A 23,825-nucleotide genomic window follows, 5' to 3' on the forward strand; every position below is an offset into this window, starting at 1 on the left:
ATCTGGCGTATTTCTTGCTGTATATAGCTGCACAATAGCATATGCATGATTGGTGGCGCGGAGCGACTGCTTTCGATTTGCGCTTGGGCTCCTGATGTTTGGGCTGCACATCATAAATATTTTATCCAACATATAGCGTTACATGTCTTTATCTAGACCTAGACCTAGATCTGCGACTGCGACTGCGACTGCGACTGTAAAACTCGCCACGCGTAATAAGGCCCAAGTTTGGGCCGATTTGACTGTCGCAGCTTCTCAGCCAAAGGCAGGCGTGACCGAATACGCTACCACCAGCTGGTCCTGTCCGTTTTTAAAACACTATCAAATACTGTTTAGTAAGTCGCATCTTCACTCGCTGACATGTAGGCTGGGCTAACGGAGAATTACCCTATGAAGATTCCCAACAACTTCATCAAGTGATGGGGCAAATGCGCTATTGACATAAAGGAAGAGACTGTCGCTCTGCTGGACTATAAGCGCTGCAGGTTAGTTTAGGCGGTTCTCTTTCTCACCCCGGATGCCTCGCTCCCCCTTCGCCCTTCTTCCTCCCCCTATTGCTCCTGCCTACCTTTGAGCATTCTGCGCAAAAATACCACTACAGCCTCGAAATTTTGCGTCGCGCTAATCTTGCACACTTCATGCCTTGGTGCTGGTGCTGCACCTACAGGCTTGAACCGCACTACTACCTTATCCTGAGGGAAACGGCCTGCCGCTTGCAAGGCTTCTGTAGCATCGGGCGGCAGATGGGTCAAGAAGGTTGATGCCGACATGGACAGCGGGATACCCTCGCCTGAATCCTCATCCTCATCTGATGTGGAAGCTGATGCCAGTGGTGAAGCTATACCGGCAGGGCTCGAGGCCGCGACGGCATTAGTTGGCAACGAGGCTGATGGGATGTTTGTAGGTGGCATTCTGTAGACCAGTTGGGGCTTGTGAATCTGTAGATTTAATAGGGGATAATGCAAAATGAACCTAGAGTCAAGTAGTGCTCAATCGCCGTTGTTGTAGCTCGAGGCTAGCGTTTTGATGAGTGGTAGAAAGAGAAAATGCATCAAGGCTTTATCCTACTGAAGCTTTACCCCATGAGCTAGTACAGTATTTATATATATTGACACTGTAGAATATGCACAAGATATGAAACAGTGCGAAAACAAACAACCAGTTGGTGTTACACGAACCTCTAGACAGCCAACGTCACATGACATCACGCAGGTAGAGGCCAGAGCCTCATCTCAGGCATGCATGGAACAATAAATAAGAAAGTCATACAAATTGGGATCTGGAAAGGGAAGTGTTGAACGAAGAAGTCCTACGACTAGGTGAATTTTGGAACAACAGAAGAAAACAAGAGGCAAAGGAAAAGAACAAAGAACAAAGAAGAGGTTATTTTTGTAAGTAGAAAAGCTCAGCAAATCGTCTTTGGTCTTAGCCAGCCTAGAACGAGTTCGACATGATAAAAGGAGAGAGCAAAGAGAAAGAAAATAAAAAAACTCCCGGCCCACAGAACGATGAAAACAAAGTAAAATACAATGAAGAAATGTGGAATGCCATGGACGCCTCCAGAATGCAAAAAAAAAGACAAGGCAAGGCAAAAAGGAAACAAAAAAGCATGATCGCGCATATCAAAGCAGAGACGGAAGAAGTGAGAGTGCAGGACTGAAGGGGGAAAAAAAAGCTAATCTTGCCATGAATGCCGCTAACAAAAACACAATCAAGACAGCCGCTCAGCACACAAATACGCCGGACAGGAGAAATGAAAAGAACAAAAGTAGTTTGAGACAAATGACTCGGAATTAACGACCCACTGTACAAGACACAAACAAGAGCCGGGAGAGAGAATAAAGGTTAGAATCGAGAGGCAGATGTGGCGTAGAAAGTTCTGGCGAGTAGAGTATTGTACACAGTATTATGGTTGGCCAAGGTATCTATCAGAAAACTCCTAAATCCAAGGCCAAGAGCAGCCATACGCCAGCTAGATAAATAAAAAGAAATTACGAATTTTGATTGGGGTGTTTTTCATGGGGGCTGGCTGGTGCTTCGAGTGGTCTTAGGAACCTATACTGTTCAAGCCTGCTGGAGCGCTGCGAGGGAAGAAAATTGAATGATCTGTGAGCGTATTCTGCATGGTGCTCAAATCCGTTGGCATTAGACGGCTGTGAAGCCTTTTCACGGTAATAATCTTGGGGGACAAAGGGCTTGCGGCAGGCTGTCATTTTAGCCTCGGGAAAGGAAATGCCATGGGTCAGATGCAAAGGGCGACACGGCGGCTTGTTACTATTGCTCGTAGGCTGTCTTTGAAACACAGCAGATGGAAGAGCCGTGCTGCTGGTTGTTTGTGCCCGAGAGTAGCTTGAGGCTTCATCTAATCTTGTGCGTGTGTAGCCGGGAGCCGGTGGAAAAAAGGGATGGATACGTCGCACTGGTCTAACCTCAACCTGACCAACACATGTCTGTACACGGCTCAAAGACGCGACTGGGAATCCGGCAGGCAAAAGCCTGTCTTTGTCCTAAAAGACGTTGCTCGGATCCGACTGCGCAGCAGTCCCAGACTTCGGCTGACGACCGAGGCGGCCCAAAAGCTTATCAAGCTCAGTCCAATTGCGAGCATCCTCGGCAAAGTTGCGGTGCTTTTCTGAGAGAATGTGCTCGTCAAAGTCTCGGAACTTGTTCTGGCAGTTCTCGCAGAAGCCAGGCTTCAACTCGCGCTTCTCCCGCTCGGGGGCCTGAGCCCTTTGCAAGCTCAACTTGCGCTCTTTGGATCCCGCTTCTTCGGCGGCAATTTCAGCAACACTGCGGCTGGCTAACCTGCCAGAAGTTCCTTCGTGGCTAGTCTCGGTATGGGCACGACGCGAGCTACCGTCTGCATGCGACGTCGAAGGGCCGGACATCTTGAGGACCTTTCTTTGGAGTCCAAGCATTTCACGGCTGGTTGCTGCCTTGGCACCCAGAGTCCCAGATGTCGATGATATCATTTGAGATCGAATTGCCGATGTTACCGTGGCATTTTGGATCCCTGAAGCAATAGGCTCGCCTGCATGAAGTTTTCCTCCGGGGGCCTTCCCGGTGAAGGGGTTTTCCATCAATTTTCCGGCAGAGAGTTTATCCCAAGAGGCCTGGCGTGACATGGATGTCACACGGCTATACTGTTCGGGATTTCCTAGGTTGTCGGTCGCCTCGTCTCGGTTTCGCTTGCCGGTCATTCTTTGGGGAGAGTGTTCTTTAGATGGACGAAGACGCGGTGCAGAGGTGGCGGCAGCGGCAGCAGCAGTCTTTTGAGCGCGTGCTTCCCGCTCCTTCTCCTTGGCCCGGGTAGCCCTAGCCTCACGGTGTGCTTGTGCATCGGCATCTTCTACGAATGGACAGCGGCCGTTTGCAACACTCCGAAACTGGGGCCATTCACCATCGCGCTTTTCAGCGACGGGCGTGTATTCACGGGCCATTATGGGCTTGCAACGCTCTTGCATATCATAAACATAGATGAAAGGCCCCTTGAGAATATGCATATCATTGCTGCTCTTTTCCATGTCGTAAGCACGTGCCATCCGCTCCGACTCGATCATCTGGTCAATTGTGGCTCCGCCTTGTGTGCTTTGTCTGGTACTGCTACCGTTGACATCGACTTCAAGCAGGTTGACGAGAATACGGTGGAGTTTCTCTACATTGTAGACCTTTTTTCCCATTTCCTGGGCACGTACAAGTACATCGGTGGACCGGGCAGGCTTGGTGCTTTTTGGGGCGAGATCGGCAAACAGACGACGGCGTACGTCCTGCTGTTGGCGGTCGAGAAGAGATGGGTTAATAGTTTGGGGTTGTTCGTCGGTGTCGGCGGGTTCTTGTTGAGGAGGTGGTACGTGGGCAGGGATATTGCGGCTGGTGACAACGTGAGTGACATCATTGGAAAAGAACTTGACTTCGCGCTGTGAGAGTTGAAATTCAGAATTGGGAGTTAGAGTTGATGCACCGAGCCTAATACGAGCAAATCAGAATGAACTTACAGCACCAAGTCTCACGATTCCTCGGACAAGTTTTTCTTTGAGGTCGCTTGGGACGCTCTCGAAGAAGAAGACCATCTTAGGAAAGCGGGCACGATTTTGCCGCTGCCATATCAGAATAGTTTCCTTTTCCTTTTCGCTGTATCGCTGTTGTTGTTGCTGCTGCTGCTGCTGCTGCGGAGCGTGAGCCTCAACAGCAACCTTGTCTCGCCTGTTTGCAGCAGAATTGTTGACTGAGGCTCTAGAATTGCGCCCAGTGCGTTGTGACGAGACATCGAGAATCTGCTTCTTGGACGGCGGCTGCTGGCCGTAGGCATCTTCTCTCTGGACATTGGCGAGAGAGCGTTTTTGTTTCATCATGTTGAGGCTACGCAAAGGAGAGTTTGCCGCATTGGGGTTGTCGATGAGGGGAGTTCGTCGAGAGGCCATGCTGAGGGGGAGAGGGGCGAACAATCCCATGTACGAGACAGCGGCAATCTCTTTGAGCTGTGGGAGACTCGAAGAGCACTGAGGATGCAGCTGGTCAAGTTTTTTTTTGGTTGTTTATACCAACAGATAATCGCTATACTGTGGTTGCTGGGCCAAACACGGGGGCCGATCGGACGGGGGCTGCTCAAATAGAGACGGGCTACAGAGTCGTAGAACGTATTTTTGCTTCTTTGTAACGTCTCCAAGATGCTTTGGGGATGGTAACGACTGTGGGCGGAACAAGACAAAGAGACAAGAGAAGAAGTTCAGAGCGCGCAAAGCATAGACGATGGAGTTTTTCTTTTTTCTATGAGGACATCACCATAGATTCGTAACGAAGGACAAGAAAGAAAAAAGTGCAGAAAAAAAGGCAGAAAGAAAAGGGCAAAGAACGAACGAACGAAGCAGAGTAAGAAGAAAAAGACAAAAGAAATCTGGGACTTGAGATTGGCTCAGCTCAAAGCCTTGGAGAAGCTTTTATCTATCTTTTGTTTTGGCGGCGGCGTAGATATATGTAGAGAAGGCGTTAACGTAGGCGTAATGAAGTCCGCGTATTTTTGTTGCCTTTAGTGCTACAAAAAAGTCAAAGAAAAGAAGAGAATCAGGCATATAAAAAGCTCAAGTAGAGAAAAACAAAGATGCGAAGGTGAAGAGGAAGCCCAGAGCCGACAACGAGTCCACTTACTCTCACTCTCAGACAGATAGAAAAATATAAGAGGAAGAGATTACAGCAAACATGAGGTCTCGCTCAGAAAAAAAGAAGTCGCTCAGACAGGAAGCGGCAGGCCGGGTGGGTTTTGGGCAGTTGCCTTCGTCTGTGTTTGGAAGGGAGGCGCGCCTGACCCGGCCAATCACACGGCTTTCAAGGGCTAGAGGCAAGAAAGGCCTAGGAAAAAAGAGAGAAAAACACAACCCACAGAAAAAACACGCATGAGCCCCATAAGGGAAGCAGGCCTAGTCTACGCACTGTTCGAAAAACTACGCCTCAGCACTATCAGGGCATCTCCAGGGGCCTCTAGAGGCTGCCAAAGACCCGCCACAGGCCCGCCAAAACGAGCGCGTTCTCGCTTAGGGCAGCGTCAGTTACACAGTCCAGCGTCTTCAGCTACACTGTTGGAGACGGCCTCCCTTCTAACAAAGACTTTTGTTTGCCCCAGTGCACACCACAGCAGAGTGTCCAGTGGCCGGTCCGAATGACAAGGATAGCGCTGCACAGTGTTGCAGAGCACTCCATAGCTGTGCATACAGGCCTGTCATTTCACGCCCACACATACGCTTATAGTACATGCAAACGAGATTCTGTAATATCAAATACAAAAGCCAGCCCTGTCGTGAAATTGAACCAAATATGATTTGCCTGTGTTTTGACAACAACGACGCAACAGACAACAAAACTTGAGTGTCAACAACACACACAGACGCAAAACAAAAGAGAGACAAGACACGCACAAATGTCAACAACAACTCAAAAGTCAATAAAGCAGCACCCCCCTCCCTCCACAACAACACGCCAAAACAGGGTTCCCCCTCCCCTTAGGGCAGCCCCGTAGCGTGCACAGGGCAAGGGCAAGCAAGACCACATGCTTTCTTTGGCACTCAAGCACTTTGTTGTTGACACAACCCGGACGACGAACGACGGGAGCGCGTTCAGAAATGCTTGTCTACCCTTCCAAACACAACATGACAACAATAACAAACCCACCTCCTTGTTCCCACCGCTTCCTGTCATTTCCGCAGTTTAGCTCTCGTTCTCTGTTTTTTTTTTTACAGTCACCGTGACTTCCAAACAAGTGCACAAGGCTGGGCAGGCGAGGCTGAACTTCAATCCATTCCTAAAAAAGGAAAGAGGCTCTCCTTTTCCTTTCTCCGCTTCCCGGCTCTCAGTTCCTTCTTCTTTATTTCTTATCTTTTCTCGTTCTCCCCGTTTGTCTTTCTGTTTGTTGTTCCTTCCTAGTCTTTGACAGCTAGAAGAAATGGCCTTGTCTTGTTTGTTGCATGCATGTTTCCCGATAGCTTAAACCACAACCAGAACCAAGCATCAGGGCAACCACAAGTGCAGTGCCGCTGTTATGCTAGGGTCTGTGATTCCAAGGGTTGCTGACCTTTCTTTCACTGCTTCAGCTTCCAAGTTTTCTTTGTCTAATTGTTTCACAAAAGCCTTTCTTGTCCTCCTTTGGCCATCCTTATCCTGTGATATTAACCCTCCTGTCCTTCTACCTTAACAAAAGAAACATTGTTGTCTTTGCTTCGTTGTGCTGCATTCTCCCGCGTGAGCCTAGGTATTGTCGAGCCCCTGATCTGTCTGCATCACCCGATTTCATTTGCATGTGCTTTGCCAGATTAATGTATAAATACTGCAAGGCACATACATACGTGTACCTATTCGCACTATACACACTAAACTACGCCCATAGCACTTGAGGGTAGGCTAAACAGGGTGGCGCTACCGCTAAAAATTTGATTGTCCTGCCATTTATAGAAGAAGCAAGGCTATGTGATCGCTATTTTTTGCTTGGTACCACCCACCCGCCACCATATGCTTGCTCTTGCTCCTTCTTGCTGCTATAGCCCTTGTAACCTGTACAGCCAACTTCATCTCGGATAGGCACTTTCCACCGCTTGCCGAAACCTCACGATAAAATATGAGTCTACGTATGCGCTTGCCGTGACTAATCCCGTGTGCACCATCTGAACATAACCTCGCGGGCTAAAGAAAGGCAGGTACAAGCAAACGGCGGCTGTTTGGCCCCTCTTTCTTCTTTTTTTTTTGCTCTTTATTTTCGCCATTTTCCACCTAGTTCTCCTCACACTCTCTTCTCTGCCCTTTTTACTTCTTCCCTTTTCTTTCTCCCCCCCCTATAAAAAAATACCCTCCGCAACTGGGATCCGTTTCATCCCTGGTGCTCTCTCACCAACCCATTGCCAACCCTTCAACCCTTATCCGCTTGGTCGTGTTGCTAGTGAGCAACATCGTATCAGCTACAATGCTGTGTCTAGCCCACCATACATCCTGGCTTGTTGCGGGTCGCCGACTTCTCCCCAGCGGCTTTAGGGCTTTGGAACCATCGCTTGTTGTTAGCCCGAAAATCATACAAGCGAGAAGCCTTGCTACTGGCGCAGCTCCTGGCATCCGGCCGGCCACCCAGGATTGGCCTGCCGGTGGTCTTTACGGCCAACCCGTGTCCAAGACACACTCACACATGCTGGCCCCTGACGAACGTAAGTCAGCCCAGAAAGCTTGAATTCTTTGATTGCAAAGATGCCCATCTAACATGCTACAGTCACGCCTGGCATCTCAGCTGCCGAATACAAGATGCGTCGGGCCACATTAATGAAACAGCTTCCCATTGGCTCAGTCGTCATTCTGGCTGCTTCCGACGTTAAGTATCGTTCGGGTGCTGTATTCCATGCCTTCCGCCAAGAGTCAAACTTTTTGTACTTGACTGGTTTCTCAGAACCGGACTCTCTGTGTATCTTGGAAAAAACTGGTCCTGGACTGGACGATTTCTCCTATAAGTTATTTGTGCTTTCCAAGAACCAGAATGACGAGCAGTGGATGGGTCCGCGTACTGGCGTCAAGGGAGCTACTGAGATATTCCAGGCTGATGAGGCCTACGACATTCAGATTTCTGGCTCTATTGTACAGTCAATTGTTGACTCGGCTAATGCTGTCTATACTGATATGGAGCACCGCATTACTCCAAGCCTGTCTTATCGAAGAATATATGACGCTGTCAAGGGCCCTGCGTCGAAGCATCGGCTCAATATCCGCCCTCTTCGCCATCTTCTCAATCAGCTTCGTGTCACAAAAAGTCCCGCTGAAATTGCAAACATGGCTAAAGCTGGCAGTATTTCTGGCAAGGTGCTGAACCAGGCTATGTCGGCTTTTTGGGGGAGTGAGAGGGAGCTCCACGCCTATCTTGATTATACTTTCATCATGTCAGGCCTGGATGGACCCGCTTATATTCCCGTCGTTGCCGGCGGAGAGAGAGGCAGCATTATCCATTATGTGCAGAACAACCAGCTAATGGACAACCGGGATCTAGTTCTTGTTGACGCTGGAGGCGAGTATGGCACATACATTACCGATATTACCCGTACATGGCCCAACGCTGGTATGTTCACTAAGCCCGAATACCAGCTGTATGAGGCTGTGCTTAGAGTGCAGGAGCGGTGCATTAGCCTCTGCCGGGAATCGGCCTCTCTTTCCCTAGACGAAATCCACGATGTCGCTGTTGAAAGCTTGAGGGAGGAGCTATCTACCTTGGGATTTAATGCTTCAGCCGAGGATATCAAGACTCTCTTTCCCCACCATGTTGGGCACTACATCGGCTTGGACGTCCACGACTGCCCCGGATATTCGCGTGGAGTCAAGCTCAAGGAAGGATTCTGCGTGACTATGGAGCCTGGAATCTACGTCCCGAACGATCGAAAGTGGCCTGATTCGTTCCGTGGTCTTGGTGTCAGAATCGAGGACAGCATTGCGGTGGGCAAGACCGAGCCGCATGTCCTAACGGCCTCTGCAATCAAGCAAGTGGACGAAATTGAGGCTCTGCGTGAAACTAAGTAACGAAAATTTTATGACAGACACTCGGGATACCGCCAGCCCCAAGCTTCTATGTATGTTTAGACATGTGTACATCTGTATGAAACAGTTAACCAATTAGAAGAAGAGTATGTGAAGAATATGTAAGGCAAAAGCTGAGTCATAGTATCTTACACCGTTGAGGCCGTAAAATAAATGAGGAGACGTATATATATATAAGTATACACAAAACGAAGAACAAACAAGCAAACGAGTCTTGAGGCAAGGAAAAAAAAAAGGGGGGGGAGAGGGGAAGCATCTTTTTTTTTTTTTGGTACGTTGGGTATGTGTAACTCCAAAAGAAGGATCATAAAAAGAAGGAGAAAGGGACTGGATATCAACAGGACATGGCAGAGAAGGAAAAAAAAAAAAAGACAAGGAGAGCGGAGAGAAGAGATGATTCAAGAAGAGACAGCACAAAAACACGTCGTCAATGGAGCGGGAGGAGCGAGAGGAATGAATAACAAGGAAAGAAAGGCAAACGTCAAGGAAGAAAAAAGAAGTATAAAAAAAAGGAATACCAAAAAAATTGAATCGGCCCATGATTCATCAATGTAGTTTCATCAACATCAACAAGCCCATTTTGCCAGCAGCCCCGTGTCCCCTAGAGCCCAACATTCAGTGCCGAAACCGAAAAATCAAATTAACAGAACCCACGCGGATCAAACAGCGCGCGACTGTAGTTGGGCATCAAAAACGGCTGGCGAGCCGTCGCATTAAGCAGCTGCTCAAACGCCTGAAGCCGGCGTGATAGATCCTGGTGTTCCTTCATAATCGCTTTGTTGCGCCGCTCAAGAGTATGGATATAGTCGGTGGCTTTGGTGAGAACAGTTCCCTGGAAGATGACGGGGTTAGCTTGAATCGATGGTGGATAAACGGAGAGGGAAACCGAAAAGGGGATGAACGCCTTTCTTCATTCTTACCTTGCTGACTTTCTGCGGCCGGGGCGTCCCGTCTTCTTCCTCCTCGTCTACGAGACCGCGTAGTGCTGGGATAGCGTCACGAAGCTCGGCGATCTTGTCTTTAAGGTTCGTGCGGTACTTGCGCTCAATATCATTGTGAGCCGTCCTATCCGTAGTCTTTGCCGGGTGTTCCGCTAACGCTTCTGGCGGGATGGGACCAGGAGCAGCAGATGTGGATGCGGAGCCTGGGGCTGTGGCAGGACCAGCAGTTGTACTCGCTGCTGTCTTTGTCGTCGTGGCGGTGCTGGTTGTGGCGGTGGCGCTAGTAGTGGGTGTGGCGTACGGAGCGTTGGCCATAGATGCGCTGGCGGCTGTAGGGCTTCCTTTAGACTCCGTCTTGGGAGTGGGCTGTTGTGGTGTAGTATCAGTTTGCGCCTGGGTTTGGGGACTTGGCTCTGGGGGTATTTGAAGCTTGGTGGGCTGTTGTTGTTGCTGGCTCCGTTTTTGCGATTCTTGCGGCCGTTGCTGGTACTGGAGCGCGCCTGTTTGCTGAGGCGGTTGTTGCCTTAATTGCTGCTTTTGCTGCTTTTGCTGCTGATCCCGCTGCATGTCTGTATGTATATTTATATTTTGGGATTGGCCTAGACCGGAAGAATTGGACGTGTTAAAGGCCTGCTCAAAGAGCGACGCAGTCTCAGGATTAAGCATCGTAGCTCCCATGCCACCGGCGAAAAGGGATGGGCTGTAGTTGCCAAAGGGAAATGCATTATATGGAACGTTGCGGTTGCTGTTCAGGGCAATGGCCAACAGTCGCCTTTGCTCGGCCTCGTTGAGAATAGGGTTGGCAAAGTCCATATTGGTGGGAACAGGTGGTTGCGGTGGGTTGATGCCTGCATCAAGCGGAGACAGCTCCATTCTCATAGCTGTGTTCCCTAACAATGGCTTCTCCCAGCTGAGAGGTGTTGAATAGAGATTTTCTCGTGGCGGGAGCTGGGTAGGATTGGGTGGTAGAGAATCAATTTTAGAGAGTTGCTCGCTAAGATTCATAGAGTCAAGTATGTCGTCTTCTTCGGACAGAGGATTATTCTTGCTGTCAAGGGCGGCTTCGTCGATGATGAAGTCGTCAGGCTTGATTATGGTGTTGATGGGATTAGTGTACAGGCCGGCGCCAAGGCCGGGGGTAGTGGTAGTGAGTGGATTGAAGGGAGGGATGGGTCTCCTAGAGGATTTAGAGTGTTAGCGCCGCCATGGGGGAGGGGGAGAAAAGGCAGAGGGCAGAAGGCATACGGTTGAAACTGAGTAGGGAGATTGCGGCGCGAGAAGTTAATCTCAAAGCTCTCATCTAGCTTGTTAACATCATCGTCATCGTCATAGTGGATCCAATAATCGACCGAGTCAAGAGCTGGGTCTTTAGGGTTAGTCTTTGGGCGCTTTCTGTCATGGCCATGATGATCACGCCGGCGTGGAGGGGGCATTTGTTGGTGGTGTTGCTGTTGGGGTGGATTTGGCTGCTGGGCTTGAGCTTGAGCTTGACTCTGTGACGGCCGTTCAGCCAGAGTAGATTGGGGTCCTGAGGCAAAAGGCGTTGAGCCAAACGATATCTGCAAATTGGCGGCAGCATCTACTGCGTCTAGGCCTGGTTGTTGTTGTTGTTGTTGTTGCAATTGCGATGCCTGCGATTGATGTTGGGCCAAATGATTAAACAAGGCCTGTTGCTGTTGGCTATCACCGCCAAAGCCTGCCGCTGCCTGCCACAGCGCAGCTTCTTGTGCCTGTCTAGCTGCTGCTGTTGAAGAGGATTCGCCATTCTCATTGACAGCGAAGAAACTGTTGAAATCCATGCCGCAAGGAGAAAATCAAAGAGGGGAGAGGGAGTAGGAAAAAGAGACGATCAAAAACCGACACGATAGACTTTTGTGGCAATCCAAGGGTAATAAAAAAAAAGAAGCTGAGGAAAAAGGAGATGAGAAAAAAAAAATTCGAGGAAGAAAAAAATAAAAATGCTGGACATAAAAAAAAAAGAAGAAGAAAAGAAGAAACGGGGGAGAAAAGAAAGAAAGCAACTTCGCGAAGCTGGCAAGGCAAGAATAGCTAAACTAGGCAAGGATGGCGAACAAAAAGAATGGAGAATAGTAGCAAGATGCGGTTGGCAGTTGCAACGCTTTGGACGCCCTGGTTAGTTACAGACAAGTTAGCAGTTGCCAAAAACTCTTTGACGTAACAAATGACTTGCGGCCAAACAAAACAAGATGACAATTTGCATGTATGGGGGCGATCAGAAGGGTAAGTAGGGGAAACGAAAATGGAAAGAAAGAAAAGGATTTTCCTGGTGGTGGTACAACAACACTAGGAGACAGAGGAAGAAAGACAAAGCTTGGGACAAGGCCGAAAGAAACCCAACATCCCACAAACTCATGAAATATGAAAAAAAAAAGAACGTGCAGGTGAGTTGGTTCATTTCTCATAAGCTCGCTGCCTTCTTTCCTTTTTCCATCCCTTCCTTCCTGCAAGTTTCCTCCATGCTAAACCGAGTCGGGCTTTGGGATACTATATGCTTATCGAGGCGCAACGTGCATTGTATTGTCTTTAGCTCCATGTAGTTATGCATATAAGAGGGTGTGCGTGCTGGCTGTATCCTCTTGTTGTTTTGTCCTATGGATCTCGGTTTATCCCGTTGACTTACTTTGTGTGCAGCTTTACCATTCAAGTTCAGGTCTCTTTCCCTTTACAAGCAATGAGAGATATATATCCCTTCCTGTTTCTACTACTGCCCTCCCGAAATGGCCGAACTATCCGGCTACTTGCACGGAAATACTACATACATGCATACATACATCGCAACAAGTTGAAGCTGCGGGAAATGCAAGACCCACAAATACACTAGCTAATAGACGCTATTTGCTCTATCTGCACTTCCGTCGGATCGTGATGCTCAGGTCAAACTCCTTCCTGAACTAGCTAAACACAAGTTGGCCAACAAAAACGCACGGTAGCTAGAAATAAAGGAAGAAAAATGGATAAAAGAAAACATCGAAAAAAACGATTCAAGAGACTAATATAAGCATCAACGTTGTATCAAACTGAGGACTTTTTTCGTTTGATCTTTTTTGTCTTTTTTTCTCCTTTTGGATTGTGTCAAGCTCCTATTTTATCACATTCAGCAAAGACATGCATCAAGGGCTCCTCTCTACGTCTTCTGTCTTTTGGTTTCTCCTCGTACTCGTTCCAAGGGCCCAAGAACCACAAAATGGCCTGATTTTTTTTTTTCGTCTTCCCTACGTCCTTGTCTGTGATTTTTTCTTCAACCTAATTTTCCCCCTCCATTCTCCATTCCTTTCTATCTTTTCCCCTATTAGCACTGTTACTTCACCAGCCAAGGACGGTTAGCAATTGTTGCAGAAAGCCACAAGCCAGAAGCCGAAGAAAAAAAGTGGCAACTCAATGTTGGAAAATCGTATGATGTGCAAGGCTGTATAAAGAACCCACATGGTGAGTCGCAGGGGTCTATGATTGGTTTACATCCTTGTCTCCCAACAAAGATCTTTTTGCCTTTCAGCCTCGTTCCACTTTTCTTTTTTCTTCCCTTGCCGCGCCCGCCCTTTGTCAATGGATTCTTCCATTGTTCCTTCCGTCATTCTGAGCTTCTACCTTTTTTAGTTTTAGATTAGGACGACATCCCCTTTATTTGCTCTTGTTAATATTCCTTCTTTTTTTTTTTTTTGGGGGGGGTTCTTTAACGCCTAGTTGTAACCCTTGGTTTGTTTCCTCCCCCTTTTCCCTTTCTTTGCGTTCCACTTGCTTCATCACCATTAGCCATTCTTATTATGTCTTGGGGATAGAAGTCAAGCCACGTGCTAATTTATTGTCTTGTCCTGTCCTGCCCCCTCTTCTTGTTAACACTCAAATTCCGGTTGCTACTCTTGACCATCCTAGTCAAGGTTACACCACGTTCTCCTGTCTCCCCCTCCTTCTTCTTTCCGTTCTTTTTTTCACGTATAGACTTGCCTAAAGGTGTAGACTGCATCGTATCAGAGCTTTCTTTTTTATGAAGAGCAAAAAACGCCCGTAACCGATGAAGCTGAATTGGATTAGTGCGCGCCAAAATAACTTGAGGAGGGAAACAAGAAAGGTCAAAATCAGCACGGAAGCCCAGCAAAAAAAAAAAAAAAAGAAAAAAAAGAAAAACACCTCCCCCTCTCCAACACTCTTCCCTCAACCAAAAAAAAGAGACAAGAAGCATCACGTCTTTGTCTCATGCTTCATAGCTTCATCCCCCCTTGTCTTCGTATTAGTGTGTGCCTTTCTGCGTAGCATCCGTCCATCACGAACGGTTCTATCGGCTTGCTCTTTATCCGTTTCAACGACATATCCTACTTTCTCCTTGCCTGTACCTCTGAAGACCGTCATCAAACTGGGTGCCCATGCTTGCAAAACCGTTCCAGGCACCGAGAGATCCCCTACCATACTTTCAAGCGCCCAAATCCCCGCACCAAAGCCCTCGCCCAATGTGACGAGCACCAGATTGCGCACGGCAGACGGCTGCAGCCCGTACGAGCCAAGCACCAGCGTGGTCGCGGGACACACAGCAAACGGCCAGAGTGAAACCAAATTTCGTGCCCCATGAGCCATGGCTGAGGTGTGTAGCGACGAGACTGAAAGCGCCGCGGTTTCGAGAGAGCGAATAATCTCGGATGTTTGTTCGGTGACGTTGTTGAGGCTTTGTGTATGCTCTCTGTGTTGAAGTGCCAGAGATGAGGTGATTGTCACTAAATGCTCTAGACCCTGTGGAAATGACCCGGTACGAAATGAGAAAGTTGTTAGTGATTCAGGACGTCGTATAGGAGAGCCTAGCATGCAGACGGCAGCAACGTGCCAGGATCTAGCAGCCGCTTCACTAAGGCGTATGGCGCGCATTATACGGATATTTACATACCTCTTGCAGTGACTCTTGTCGCATTTCTATCCGCTCCATGCGTTGGCTTGAGATATCCTACTACGTGTTAGTCGCGTAGATGCACAGACGAGAATGGCTTTTTCCTTTCTTTCCCAAAGGTAAAAGGACACCAAAGTCCCACTTACAACTTGGTGTGACAACTGCACAGCAGATTGTAGTGAAGATGCTAGAGCTAACTCAAGCTTCGCCAAACCCTCATCTGCTTGCGATGATATCCGCGCGAGTGCCATCTGTCCCTGTTCCGACAGTTCGTCAGTCTGCAAACGGGCCTTCTCTCCCAGTGAGCTGATATAACGGTCGAGTGTGGCTGCTTGTCCCAAAGTACTAGCCAACATCTCAGACGACGCCTACATAAGATAACGTCAGTTTACGAGACCCATAGGTGGAGCTCTGAGTTGTTGTCATGCAGTGTTACCTTGATATCGTTGGATAGTCGTGTGCTAACCGCTGTTTCGATTTTTTGCAGTTGGTGCCAGATGTTGTCGAATCGGGCCTCCATTTTTTCCATACTTGCAAGCTTGGAGTCCAGCATGTGCATCCGGGCTGAAATTGCCGCCTCAAGCCCAGACGTAAGATTAGACAGGACATGGACTAGGCGTTTATGTACGGCCAGAGTATGAGCTAATCAAGTTAGCAGGCAAATTCCCACCGCGTTACCTCGAGCTTCTTTCGCTGGATCAACGCACCTTTTTCATTGTCTATTCTTGCAACTTCACAGAAGCGCAGCGCCTTGTGACGATAGCTCACCCAAGTATTCCATGCAGAGTCTGACTTGGATAGTCCACTCAGACATGCGCCAATTTCTGTAGTGGTTAGCGCCATTTTTGGCCCACCGCCGCCGTTAGCATCTGCCGTCGATGCAGCCTTGGCTAGCTCTTCTTCTCGGAACTTGGAACACGACTCGGGAATAACAAAGCTCCCACGTTCAAGATCACAGATTGCTAGACTAGCCGCATACGAGTCGACAAAGTCGCGGATCTGAGGGCCTGTATCCATCAGCATAGTCGCTTCATTTTTGCCGTTCAGAAGGTGGCAATCGTCCATGAGGAAGAGTGCAGCGGTGCGGTGGCACAAAGGCTGTGACTCGAGAGTTGCAAGCTCCGTGAGAGTGGCGTCTAGGATTCCAGGTGTAGGCTCGAAGCCATGGTAGTGTGGCAGATCTAGTAGAGCCGGAACTTGGCTCGTCAGTATATACATACCTATGCTAGGCTAGTTTTGCTTACTATCAACTTTGGGGTGACTTTCACCGCCCCATGGCCATGCCTTGGCGCTAGAAATGTATGCTGCCAAAAGTAGAAGCAGGAGGCATTGTGAGCGGTCTTCCAATGAAGCTTTCATGATGGTTTTTTTTAAGAACATTTCTGCCGTTTCCTCAAGATCTTCTTTATTGCCAATCAAAACTGGAAGTAAAAAAAAGTTTAGAAATTCTTTCTAAAACGAGGGGAAGATTTACTTCAAGGGAGGTGTGAAAACTTTTTTTTTTTTTTTCACTTGCACCTTCCTCAACTTGGTGATCATGAGATTGGTCCTTACCTCTTGAGGCCTGGGTTGATGGCCAGCCTCTTCAAGTACGTTGAGATTTAGGCAACTACCAAATGAGCAGAAGATATTTTAAACGTATGAGTGCAAGTTACAAAAATGAGGGGGGGGGGGGGGGGAAAGAAAGGCGAAAATAATTCAACAAAATGCTAAGCCTAACCTGATGAAAAGAAATCCCGCTCCAGACTCCAGCATATAATGTTGTGAAAAAAAAAAAAGTCATAAACAAAGTAAATAAAAAGAAAACCCCCTCATCAATCTCTCTTTTCATGGAGTTTTTTGAAAAAGTCAACGTCCCGGAGGAAGTCAAGCCGCAAGTTTACCGCGTCCATTCCATGCTTCCGCACCAGATTGCCATGTGCCTTTAATACCTGTGCTTCTTTTTTTTGCTGCCTGCGTGGGCTTCCAGGCTCATAGTCCATATTTAGACCGCCGTATCGCTTCAGCCATGTGTCATCTTCTTTTGTCCAGACGCCCGGTGTGTTCCGAGGAATTCCATTGCCTTTCTGGAGATCCTCCAAAACAGTAGAGGTCACATCCCCAATGCTTAATGTCGTAGTTAAAAGAGCCATTCTGATGTTGGAACCATCATACCCCATGCGAACCCAGTGCTGGTAGTAGGCATTTAAGGGGTCCTCTTCCGCCTGTGTGGTGGCTGGTGCGGGTGTCCGTTTGGGCATCGCTGTAGGGGCCCGTTGGGGCAAAGAGCTAGTCGGTGGTCGAGATGTACCATTACTATGCCGGACCACACTCTGAACGTTATGGACATGAGAACTATGGTTCCTCTTGACCGGCTGCTTCCCCTGACTTTGTTGCTTCTGTCTAGTAAACTGGGACGGTAGAGCTCGTCGTGTAGGCGCAGAGCTGGAAGGCAGTGTGGAGTCAAATCTGAGAGGTAAGCTTTTTCTAGGCTTCCCTTGAGGTAGGACATGAGCCTGTTGCTCTTTTCTTGCTTGTGGCTTTTGCGATGCCGCATGGACACTTGATAATAATCCCAGATTTGCAAATGTTTTTTCGGGTGCCGGAGCCTGTGAGGGCTTTGCTGTTGTGGTAGCCTTGGGTTTAGAGGCGACCGGGGAATAACTATTTATTTCTAACAAAATCTGCTGGCATGGCGATGTGTCGATTTGGAAATCCTGTGTCTCAGGCTCAGCCATAATCCTGCGGTTTTTTGCAGCAGGTTCGCCGTCAGTGGCCTTGGATTTAAAAGGCGACAACCCGGGAGTAGATGGGATTACATCATCAATAGGCCTTGGTCGTTTTTGTTGCTGAAAGGTGGGTATTGGTTCAAACGGGTCGGATGAAGTAGGCACTTCTTCCAGCTGTGGTAGAGGTGCAGAGGTTGGTTCGTTAGTTGGAAGAGCCTCGGTCAGGTCAGCATCCACATCACCATTCAGGCTGTTGATGTTTGCTACTATTCCATCCTGTCCTAGTGGTCCTGATTGCGTGCGGTACAACTCCGGGAGATTTTCATTTTCCATTGCCTCCCACGAATGTTCAGAGCTTATCTCCTCTTCTTCTGCCTCTTCAAAAATCCCTTCATCCCCAAGCAACTCCTGGGCTTGTCGAAAATACCCAACGCAATGAGGCATATTCAAGTTCCAATATTCTTTCAACTTGGCTACCACACCCGAAGTATTCAAAACCCACTCAAGACCTAACTGCTGGGCCACAGTCAACCAATCGACATCCCGAGGCGGGGTGTGCTGGCTCATAACAGCCTTGAAGACGTCTATAAACATGACTTCAGATCCAAGTATATGCCATGTAGGCTCAACAGGACATGATGAGTCGGCTTCCATCTGGATATCAAGAATCTCAGCCTCTTGCTCGATTTGAGACAGAGACTTTGGAGCAGTCCACTGGGCATCGCCAGGTCGAGCGCGTAGATCTGGAGGGTCAAAGCCTTGCTTGGGGGGTTGAGAATAGTTTTTAACCCTATCTTGACTTTGGTCGGTATCCTGTACGGGCGAGCTCTCATAATCGTTGTTTTCAACTGCATTCCGCTTGATAGGAAACGGTTGGAGTTCTGGTGATACAGATCTCAGGGGGGATTCTGATGGAGCTTTTGAACCTAGATCCCAGTCGTCCATGTCAACTTTCTTCTGCTGAACAAGTTCTGCAAAATGTCTCTTCGTAGACTCCCAAGAGTGTTTTTTCGACTTAGACTAGAAATAAAAGGTTAGCAGATAGAAACGAAAAGACAGACGTATATTTTAGAACATACCTCTTGTGCATGTTTTTTGTAAAACGCAATATCTTGCCAATGGCCCCCATTCTTGACATGTTGCATAACTGCCTCCTCTAGGCTAGCTTCCTCCCTAATAGTCCAAACCTCCTTTTTAGACTGGCTGGAAAGAGTCCGTATCCTTTGTGCAAGCACAGATGGGGATTCATTGCTGCGTATATCCGGGATCACGGCGTTTTCATCCATAATACGCGGGAGGTTTATCACACCCTGTTTATCAGGAGTGCGTACTGAAAGCTGGACTTGAGCTTGCCCACTTTCCGCCAATGACACAAACTTCTTTTTCGAAAGAGGTCGCGGGGAAGCTAATCCAGGGACATTATATGAACAGGGATATCCGCCTTCGGGATCCCCTCTATCAAATTCCTGAGATGAGGACGCGACTGCTATTTCTTTAGAAGACTCGATCCGAACGTGCTTCGCCCGGCTTTTAGAGCCTTCTGTATCTGGGAGGCTCCGGGATGCAATAGCAACCCCCGAGGGGCGCATGAAAGATTTAGCTGCAGGGTTTGGAGGGGAATTAAAAACCACTGCGTTTGCGGATGGCCCCTCACCAGGAAATGTCTGCTGCGCCATAACCAGCTGTGCTGGCGATTGGCGGATAGTAGCCACTGTATCAATAGAGGCTACCTGACGCGCATTAGTTTTATAGAGAGCAACAGTCACTGGGTTTGGTTGGGTTTTAGCCGACTTGGCACAATCTACATCAGCATCAGGCTCCGGTTGTTTGGATTCCTGTATAATTCTCTTAAGCCGTGAGCGACGTAATTGAGACGTCTTCGGTAGTTCCATCTCGGGAGCAGAAGCATCTTCCAAATCCAGCAGGGGCTTGAGGATTTTAACATAGCGATCACGCCAAGAAGACCAAGGATGTTGCGGGAACTATATAACATGTTAGCATTCCTTGGACAATAGCGCCAGCAATAGAAGTACCTCTTTTTCAAGTTTTTTGTAGATCAAATTACCAGAAGCATGCTTGTGGTTTTGGACCTGTTGCAGAAGAATCGCGTCGTCCTCCGCGGTAAATCGAGTCCGGTGCATTTTGATGGGAGTTGGCAGATCAGCAGGACGTAGGTTTTGTATACTATAGTCGTCTTTGCATTGCAAAGCGCCGGCTCTTAGACTATCGTGAATGTATCTGTAAGAGTACGCATACAAGGAAGCATCTGGTCTAGATTCATTAACTATGCTCATGAACGCGTTTTTTTCAAACGTGGAGATTTTTCCATCATTTTTCTAGTCTCCACGTGTTAGTAACTTCAGGAAGAGTGTAGAAACGCCCAGAGAACATACCTTTATTTTTTCAATAAGACTTTCTCGGTCAGGCACCTTTTGAGCCACAAAGAAAGACAGACCATAGAAAATGCCTCCGGAGCTAGGCTGGGGAGAAGCCATAATACGAGTGGCGATCCTAGAAAGCGCAGAGAAAACAGGTTTCGATATTCAATGCGAACCTGGACACGCCACACGGAAGCAGCATAGGCTTCACGTTATCCCAGATAGTGTCAGTAGGATTATCCACCAGTCTGGGCCAAGGACGATAGAGAGAGAGAGAGAGAGAGCTAGGCTCAATAAAAATCCGATTAGATATCTTCTCAGCAAGATAGCAGATAGCCCAGAAAGCCTGTATCTAAGCTCATCGCCCCTTGAAGATGATGATAAGGGTGTGAATTGGGGGAGCGGAAAGAGGGGACCAAATTAAGTTTGTGGTTGCTTTTTTGTGGGTGGATAAGGCTCAGTAGACTTGGTAGGGTAGTTTCCAGATTAAACCAAAGCAAAAGGCCAGTTTGAAGAATGGAATTAGGTGAGCAGCAGTTTCTCGTGAGCCAGTCTAGTAATGCATAGTCGTTCTTGGAAGTTTCCGTTTGCCTGTTGGTGGTCCACTTTTCTTGTGTTTAGATTCAGGTACTGGCACCACCCCATTACAGAGCGCGTGCGTTTCATAGAGCTATTCTCGTCTCGCGATATCACGTGATGTGAAAGTGATGCAACTATTTTAACCCTAACTACTGACCCTTTTCTAAGCCACAGCTCATTACGCAGTCTCTTGGCTTCTTCTCATGCTTCGAAGCATGAAAAGCGGCTGCGCATAACGTTTGATGACGAGGAATCCAATAATGGCACAATACCTTCTTCTCATACAAAAACCCAAAGCTTGATTTCATTGCAGACGCAAACGCCTGTGCTGGTTTCCTCTTCAATTTTCTTGATCGCCTTTGGCTTCTGGTTTCGTCAGCAAGCAATATATCACCTCCGCGATGCATGTTCTTCAGGCCTTATTGCTAGCTATCCTGGTGATATCTGCGGGTGTTTTTGTCATCTTTTTCGGCCGTTTGCCTGCGCTAAGGTGAGTTTTGGAGAGACATGACCGGTTAAGGTGATAAGCTGACCCCTTCGGCCTTCTGCTCTGAAGAAACACGCCAATAGGCGCTCTAAATCGCTTGATTGTAGTCAAGCTGCCGCGGGCAATCCTCAAACTAGATAATGCGATCACTGGCGGTCGGCTCAGCACGGCCCTTATCGGACTCGGGAACTATCTCATGAATGATAGGCACCCTACAATCTTGGTAAGGACGTCCCGATTCTAGCACTAGTTGCTGTACTTGGAGCTAACCGAGACTTAGATCTTTTTTGTGCTGTTGTTGTCAGTTTCGGAATGCATGTATCTCCCTGCGGCGTGGCCCAAGATGAGCATGGTGAACCGCCTTCTTGGGTCCGTTGCGGTCGTACTGCCGTATCTGTTTCTGTATCTTGCAGCCTTTGTTGATCCAGGCTATATTACACCTGAGAACCACGTCTATCACATGGAACAATACCCGTACGACTTTTCCGCCTTTCACCCAGGGAAGTTCTGCCACACATGCCGGCTGCTGAAGCCACCACGGTCAAAACACTGCAGTGTGTGTAAGAAATGCGTAGCCAAGATGGACCATCACTGCATCTTTATCAACAAGTGCGTGGGTCAAAGGAACCACCGGTATTTTGTGCTGCTGCTGCTCTCCACGGCTATCTTGGCTAGCTACGGCGGGATGCTGGGCTTCTCTATTCTCAAGGACACGATCCTCTTCCGGTATCCGCTTTGGTCGCCCTGGAAGCCGGCAGGAATGACATGGAGAGACTACATGCTGATTTGGAGCTGGGGGCTAGAGCACAACACGCGCATTGGGGCGGTTTCTCTCCTTGCCATACTTTGCTCGCCCATGGTCTGGGCATTTCTGTTTTACACCGTGTTTTTGATATACTGTGGAACTACGACTAATGAGTCGCTCAAGTGGAGTGACTGGCGATTGGAGATGAAGGAAGGCTTCGTTTTCAAGCGGGCCATGTCTCTCACACGGGAAAAGTATCTGTCAGTTGAGCCCGCGATTACACGCTGGCCGGTAGAGACTGAGCAGATCATTGTGCGAACAGCAGACGGCAGCCTCCCTGACCCCCAGTGCCCTGGCACTGGCGAGTGGGAGCGGGTGCATAGTCTCCGGGACATTGACAACATCTACGACCTGGGCTTTGCGGATAATTTGCGCGACATTTTCTTTGACAACTACCAGTTCCGCGAGAGAGACCGCCAACGTGAGCTTTTGGATGCAAAAAATGGACTGCCCCCCTTCAACAGCACGAGCCACCGCCGGAAGAGAAGAGCCAAAGCAGCAGCAATTTAAATTCAAATCTGAGGAAGCGCCTGCTGACGAGCAAAAGCTCAGCTCCGGCGGTCAAGGAGTATGTGTTGAAATGCGAGGAAAGAGGTTGAAGCGGGGGCCTAGACGCGTCTCTCAAGAACAAAGATGCAGCAGCGCGTTCGTGTTGCGTTGCACATGCATACATGTTTATAAGTATACGATATGATATACGGATAGTGGGTAGGACAGATAGACGGACGGAGACAGGATGAATAGAAGCAGCCAATTACCTGCACGGATATATACATGTAACTATGGGCTGGCAAGCACCATGGCATGATCTTCACTCAGTACTATAATACGGCCACCGTTATGACAAATACATGGTCAGCCCGGGAGAGCATGACGGCTCGTGATTTGGTATCAGCGAAATGCCCCTACACAATGTGTTACAGTACTTCCCAGTCTATAATACAAAGTTGGGATGAAAAGCTCGTCCCTCTCCTTATTCCGCAGTGTATATAAAAAGGCCCAGGTCAGCCCCCCTCCCCCTCCCCCCCCCCCCAGCCTAGGACAAAGTGCGACAGGAATGGTAAAAAAAAAGGGTCCAGCTTCTGATCTTCACGCGCCTATTTTTCTGGCTGCCTTGGTTTTCCTTGATAAGCCCTTGATGAATGGGCCCAAATCGCGATAAAAGGAGACACTAAGATCAAAGGCTTTTCCTCTCACTTCTCCAAAGAAGGCCATTTCGTCCGATGTTCCTACACCTTCTTTCCAGGCGAGCAAAAGAAGTAGTTTTACCCCTTTTGGTGGCGGTCTAGAACACAGAGCAAAAAGGAACTCACAGGAGAAGGGGCTTGCTCGCGCAGATTAGCGCTCAATTCTGAGGCAAAGCGAGAAGGTAAACTTTGAGAAGTCGCCATTGACCATTAACCCTAATCATCGCATGTCGATTTGTATCACGTGGTTGGCCTGGTTAGCCCGGCCAACCCTGGTGGCCCATGATAAAAGTACGGGTGCTGATACAACGAAGGAAGCAAAAAATAAAATAACTAAAAAGCCAGGGGAAACCTGCATGTTAGGTCATGCTGTGTTCCCCTGAGAAAAAAATAAGGAAAAATAAAAAAAAAATTATTACAAATATGGGAGGGGTCTGAGCGAAGTAGGATATATGCGCTGTATTGTCGTTTAGCCGGAGGTAATATTAAGAAGGGGGGCGGCCTTGGTTTCATATATTAGCGCCAAGGGAGGCAGACATTCATTGACGAACTCTGGGAAGGGAGGCTGGCCTTGGAAATGATAGAAGAGAGAAAAGAAGACAATAGAAAAGAAAAAGGGAAATGAAATGAGAGAGGAGGACAAACGGAAAGCCAAGTTCTTACTGGAGATGTGCAGGACCGGGCCTGAGTGGTTTTGAGCCGCCAAGCCCGAATGCATGGAAGCTGAGAGAAAAGAGGGACAGCGAAGCAGGGCAGCCACGGGAAATAATAGTGCCCAGAAGATGTGCAGAAATGACAAAG

The 23,825-nt window shown here is 48.3% G+C and overlaps 7 protein-coding genes across 7 annotated transcripts; 2 read left to right on the forward strand and 5 right to left on the reverse strand.

Annotated features, from left to right (window-relative positions):
* Positions 1–551: 551 nt before the first annotated feature.
* HOO65_021085 (Ubiquitin-like protein ATG12) lies at positions 552–911 on the reverse strand (the record flags this gene model as incomplete). The annotated part of the gene is made up of 1 exon (XM_071000240.1): positions 552–911. The coding sequence occupies one exon, from the start codon at positions 909–911 to the stop codon at positions 552–554; it is 360 nt and encodes a 119-aa protein (XP_070861723.1).
* A 1,596-nt stretch (positions 912–2,507) lies between these two features.
* Positions 2,508–4,421, reverse strand: HOO65_021086 (Hsk1-interacting molecule 1; the record flags this gene model as incomplete). Its single annotated transcript, XM_071006607.1, has 2 exons — positions 2,508–3,917; positions 3,996–4,421. The coding sequence occupies 2 exons, from the start codon at positions 4,419–4,421 to the stop codon at positions 2,508–2,510; spliced, it is 1,836 nt and encodes a 611-aa protein (XP_070861724.1).
* Positions 4,422–7,444: 3,023 nt separating this feature from the next.
* Positions 7,445–9,030, forward strand: HOO65_021087 (Intermediate cleaving peptidase 55; the record flags this gene model as incomplete). Its single annotated transcript, XM_071006709.1, has 2 exons — positions 7,445–7,679; positions 7,742–9,030. 2 exons carry the CDS (start codon positions 7,445–7,447, stop codon positions 9,028–9,030), a joined length of 1,524 nt encoding a protein of 507 aa, XP_070861725.1.
* A 658-nt stretch (positions 9,031–9,688) lies between these two features.
* On the reverse strand, positions 9,689–11,788 carry HOO65_021088 (putative transcription factor sre2; the record flags this gene model as incomplete). Its single annotated transcript, XM_071006558.1, has 3 exons — positions 9,689–9,880; positions 9,969–11,166; positions 11,235–11,788. The coding sequence occupies 3 exons, from the start codon at positions 11,786–11,788 to the stop codon at positions 9,689–9,691; spliced, it is 1,944 nt and encodes a 647-aa protein (XP_070861726.1).
* A 2,627-nt stretch (positions 11,789–14,415) lies between these two features.
* On the reverse strand, positions 14,416–16,239 carry HOO65_021089 (uncharacterized protein; the record flags this gene model as incomplete). The annotated part of the gene is made up of 6 exons (XM_071006631.1): positions 14,416–14,679; positions 14,881–14,937; positions 15,027–15,248; positions 15,317–15,522; positions 15,588–16,076; positions 16,125–16,239. The coding sequence occupies 6 exons, from the start codon at positions 16,237–16,239 to the stop codon at positions 14,416–14,418; spliced, it is 1,353 nt and encodes a 450-aa protein (XP_070861727.1).
* A 455-nt stretch (positions 16,240–16,694) lies between these two features.
* Positions 16,695–19,729, reverse strand: HOO65_021090 (uncharacterized protein; the record flags this gene model as incomplete). The annotated part of the gene is made up of 3 exons (XM_071006399.1): positions 16,695–18,608; positions 18,668–19,570; positions 19,622–19,729. 3 exons carry the CDS (start codon positions 19,727–19,729, stop codon positions 16,695–16,697), a joined length of 2,925 nt encoding a protein of 974 aa, XP_070861728.1.
* Positions 19,730–21,612: 1,883 nt separating this feature from the next.
* Positions 21,613–22,347, forward strand: HOO65_021091 (Palmitoyltransferase SWF1; the record flags this gene model as incomplete). The annotated part of the gene is made up of 1 exon (XM_071000241.1): positions 21,613–22,347. The coding sequence occupies one exon, from the start codon at positions 21,613–21,615 to the stop codon at positions 22,345–22,347; it is 735 nt and encodes a 244-aa protein (XP_070861729.1).
* Positions 22,348–23,825: the final 1,478 nt, after the last annotated feature.

Source organism: Ceratocystis lukuohia (genome assembly GCF_044167205.1).
Source record: "Ceratocystis lukuohia strain C4212 chromosome Unknown Supercontig2_pilon, whole genome shotgun sequence".
Lineage (NCBI taxonomy): Eukaryota > Fungi > Ascomycota > Sordariomycetes > Microascales > Ceratocystidaceae > Ceratocystis > Ceratocystis lukuohia.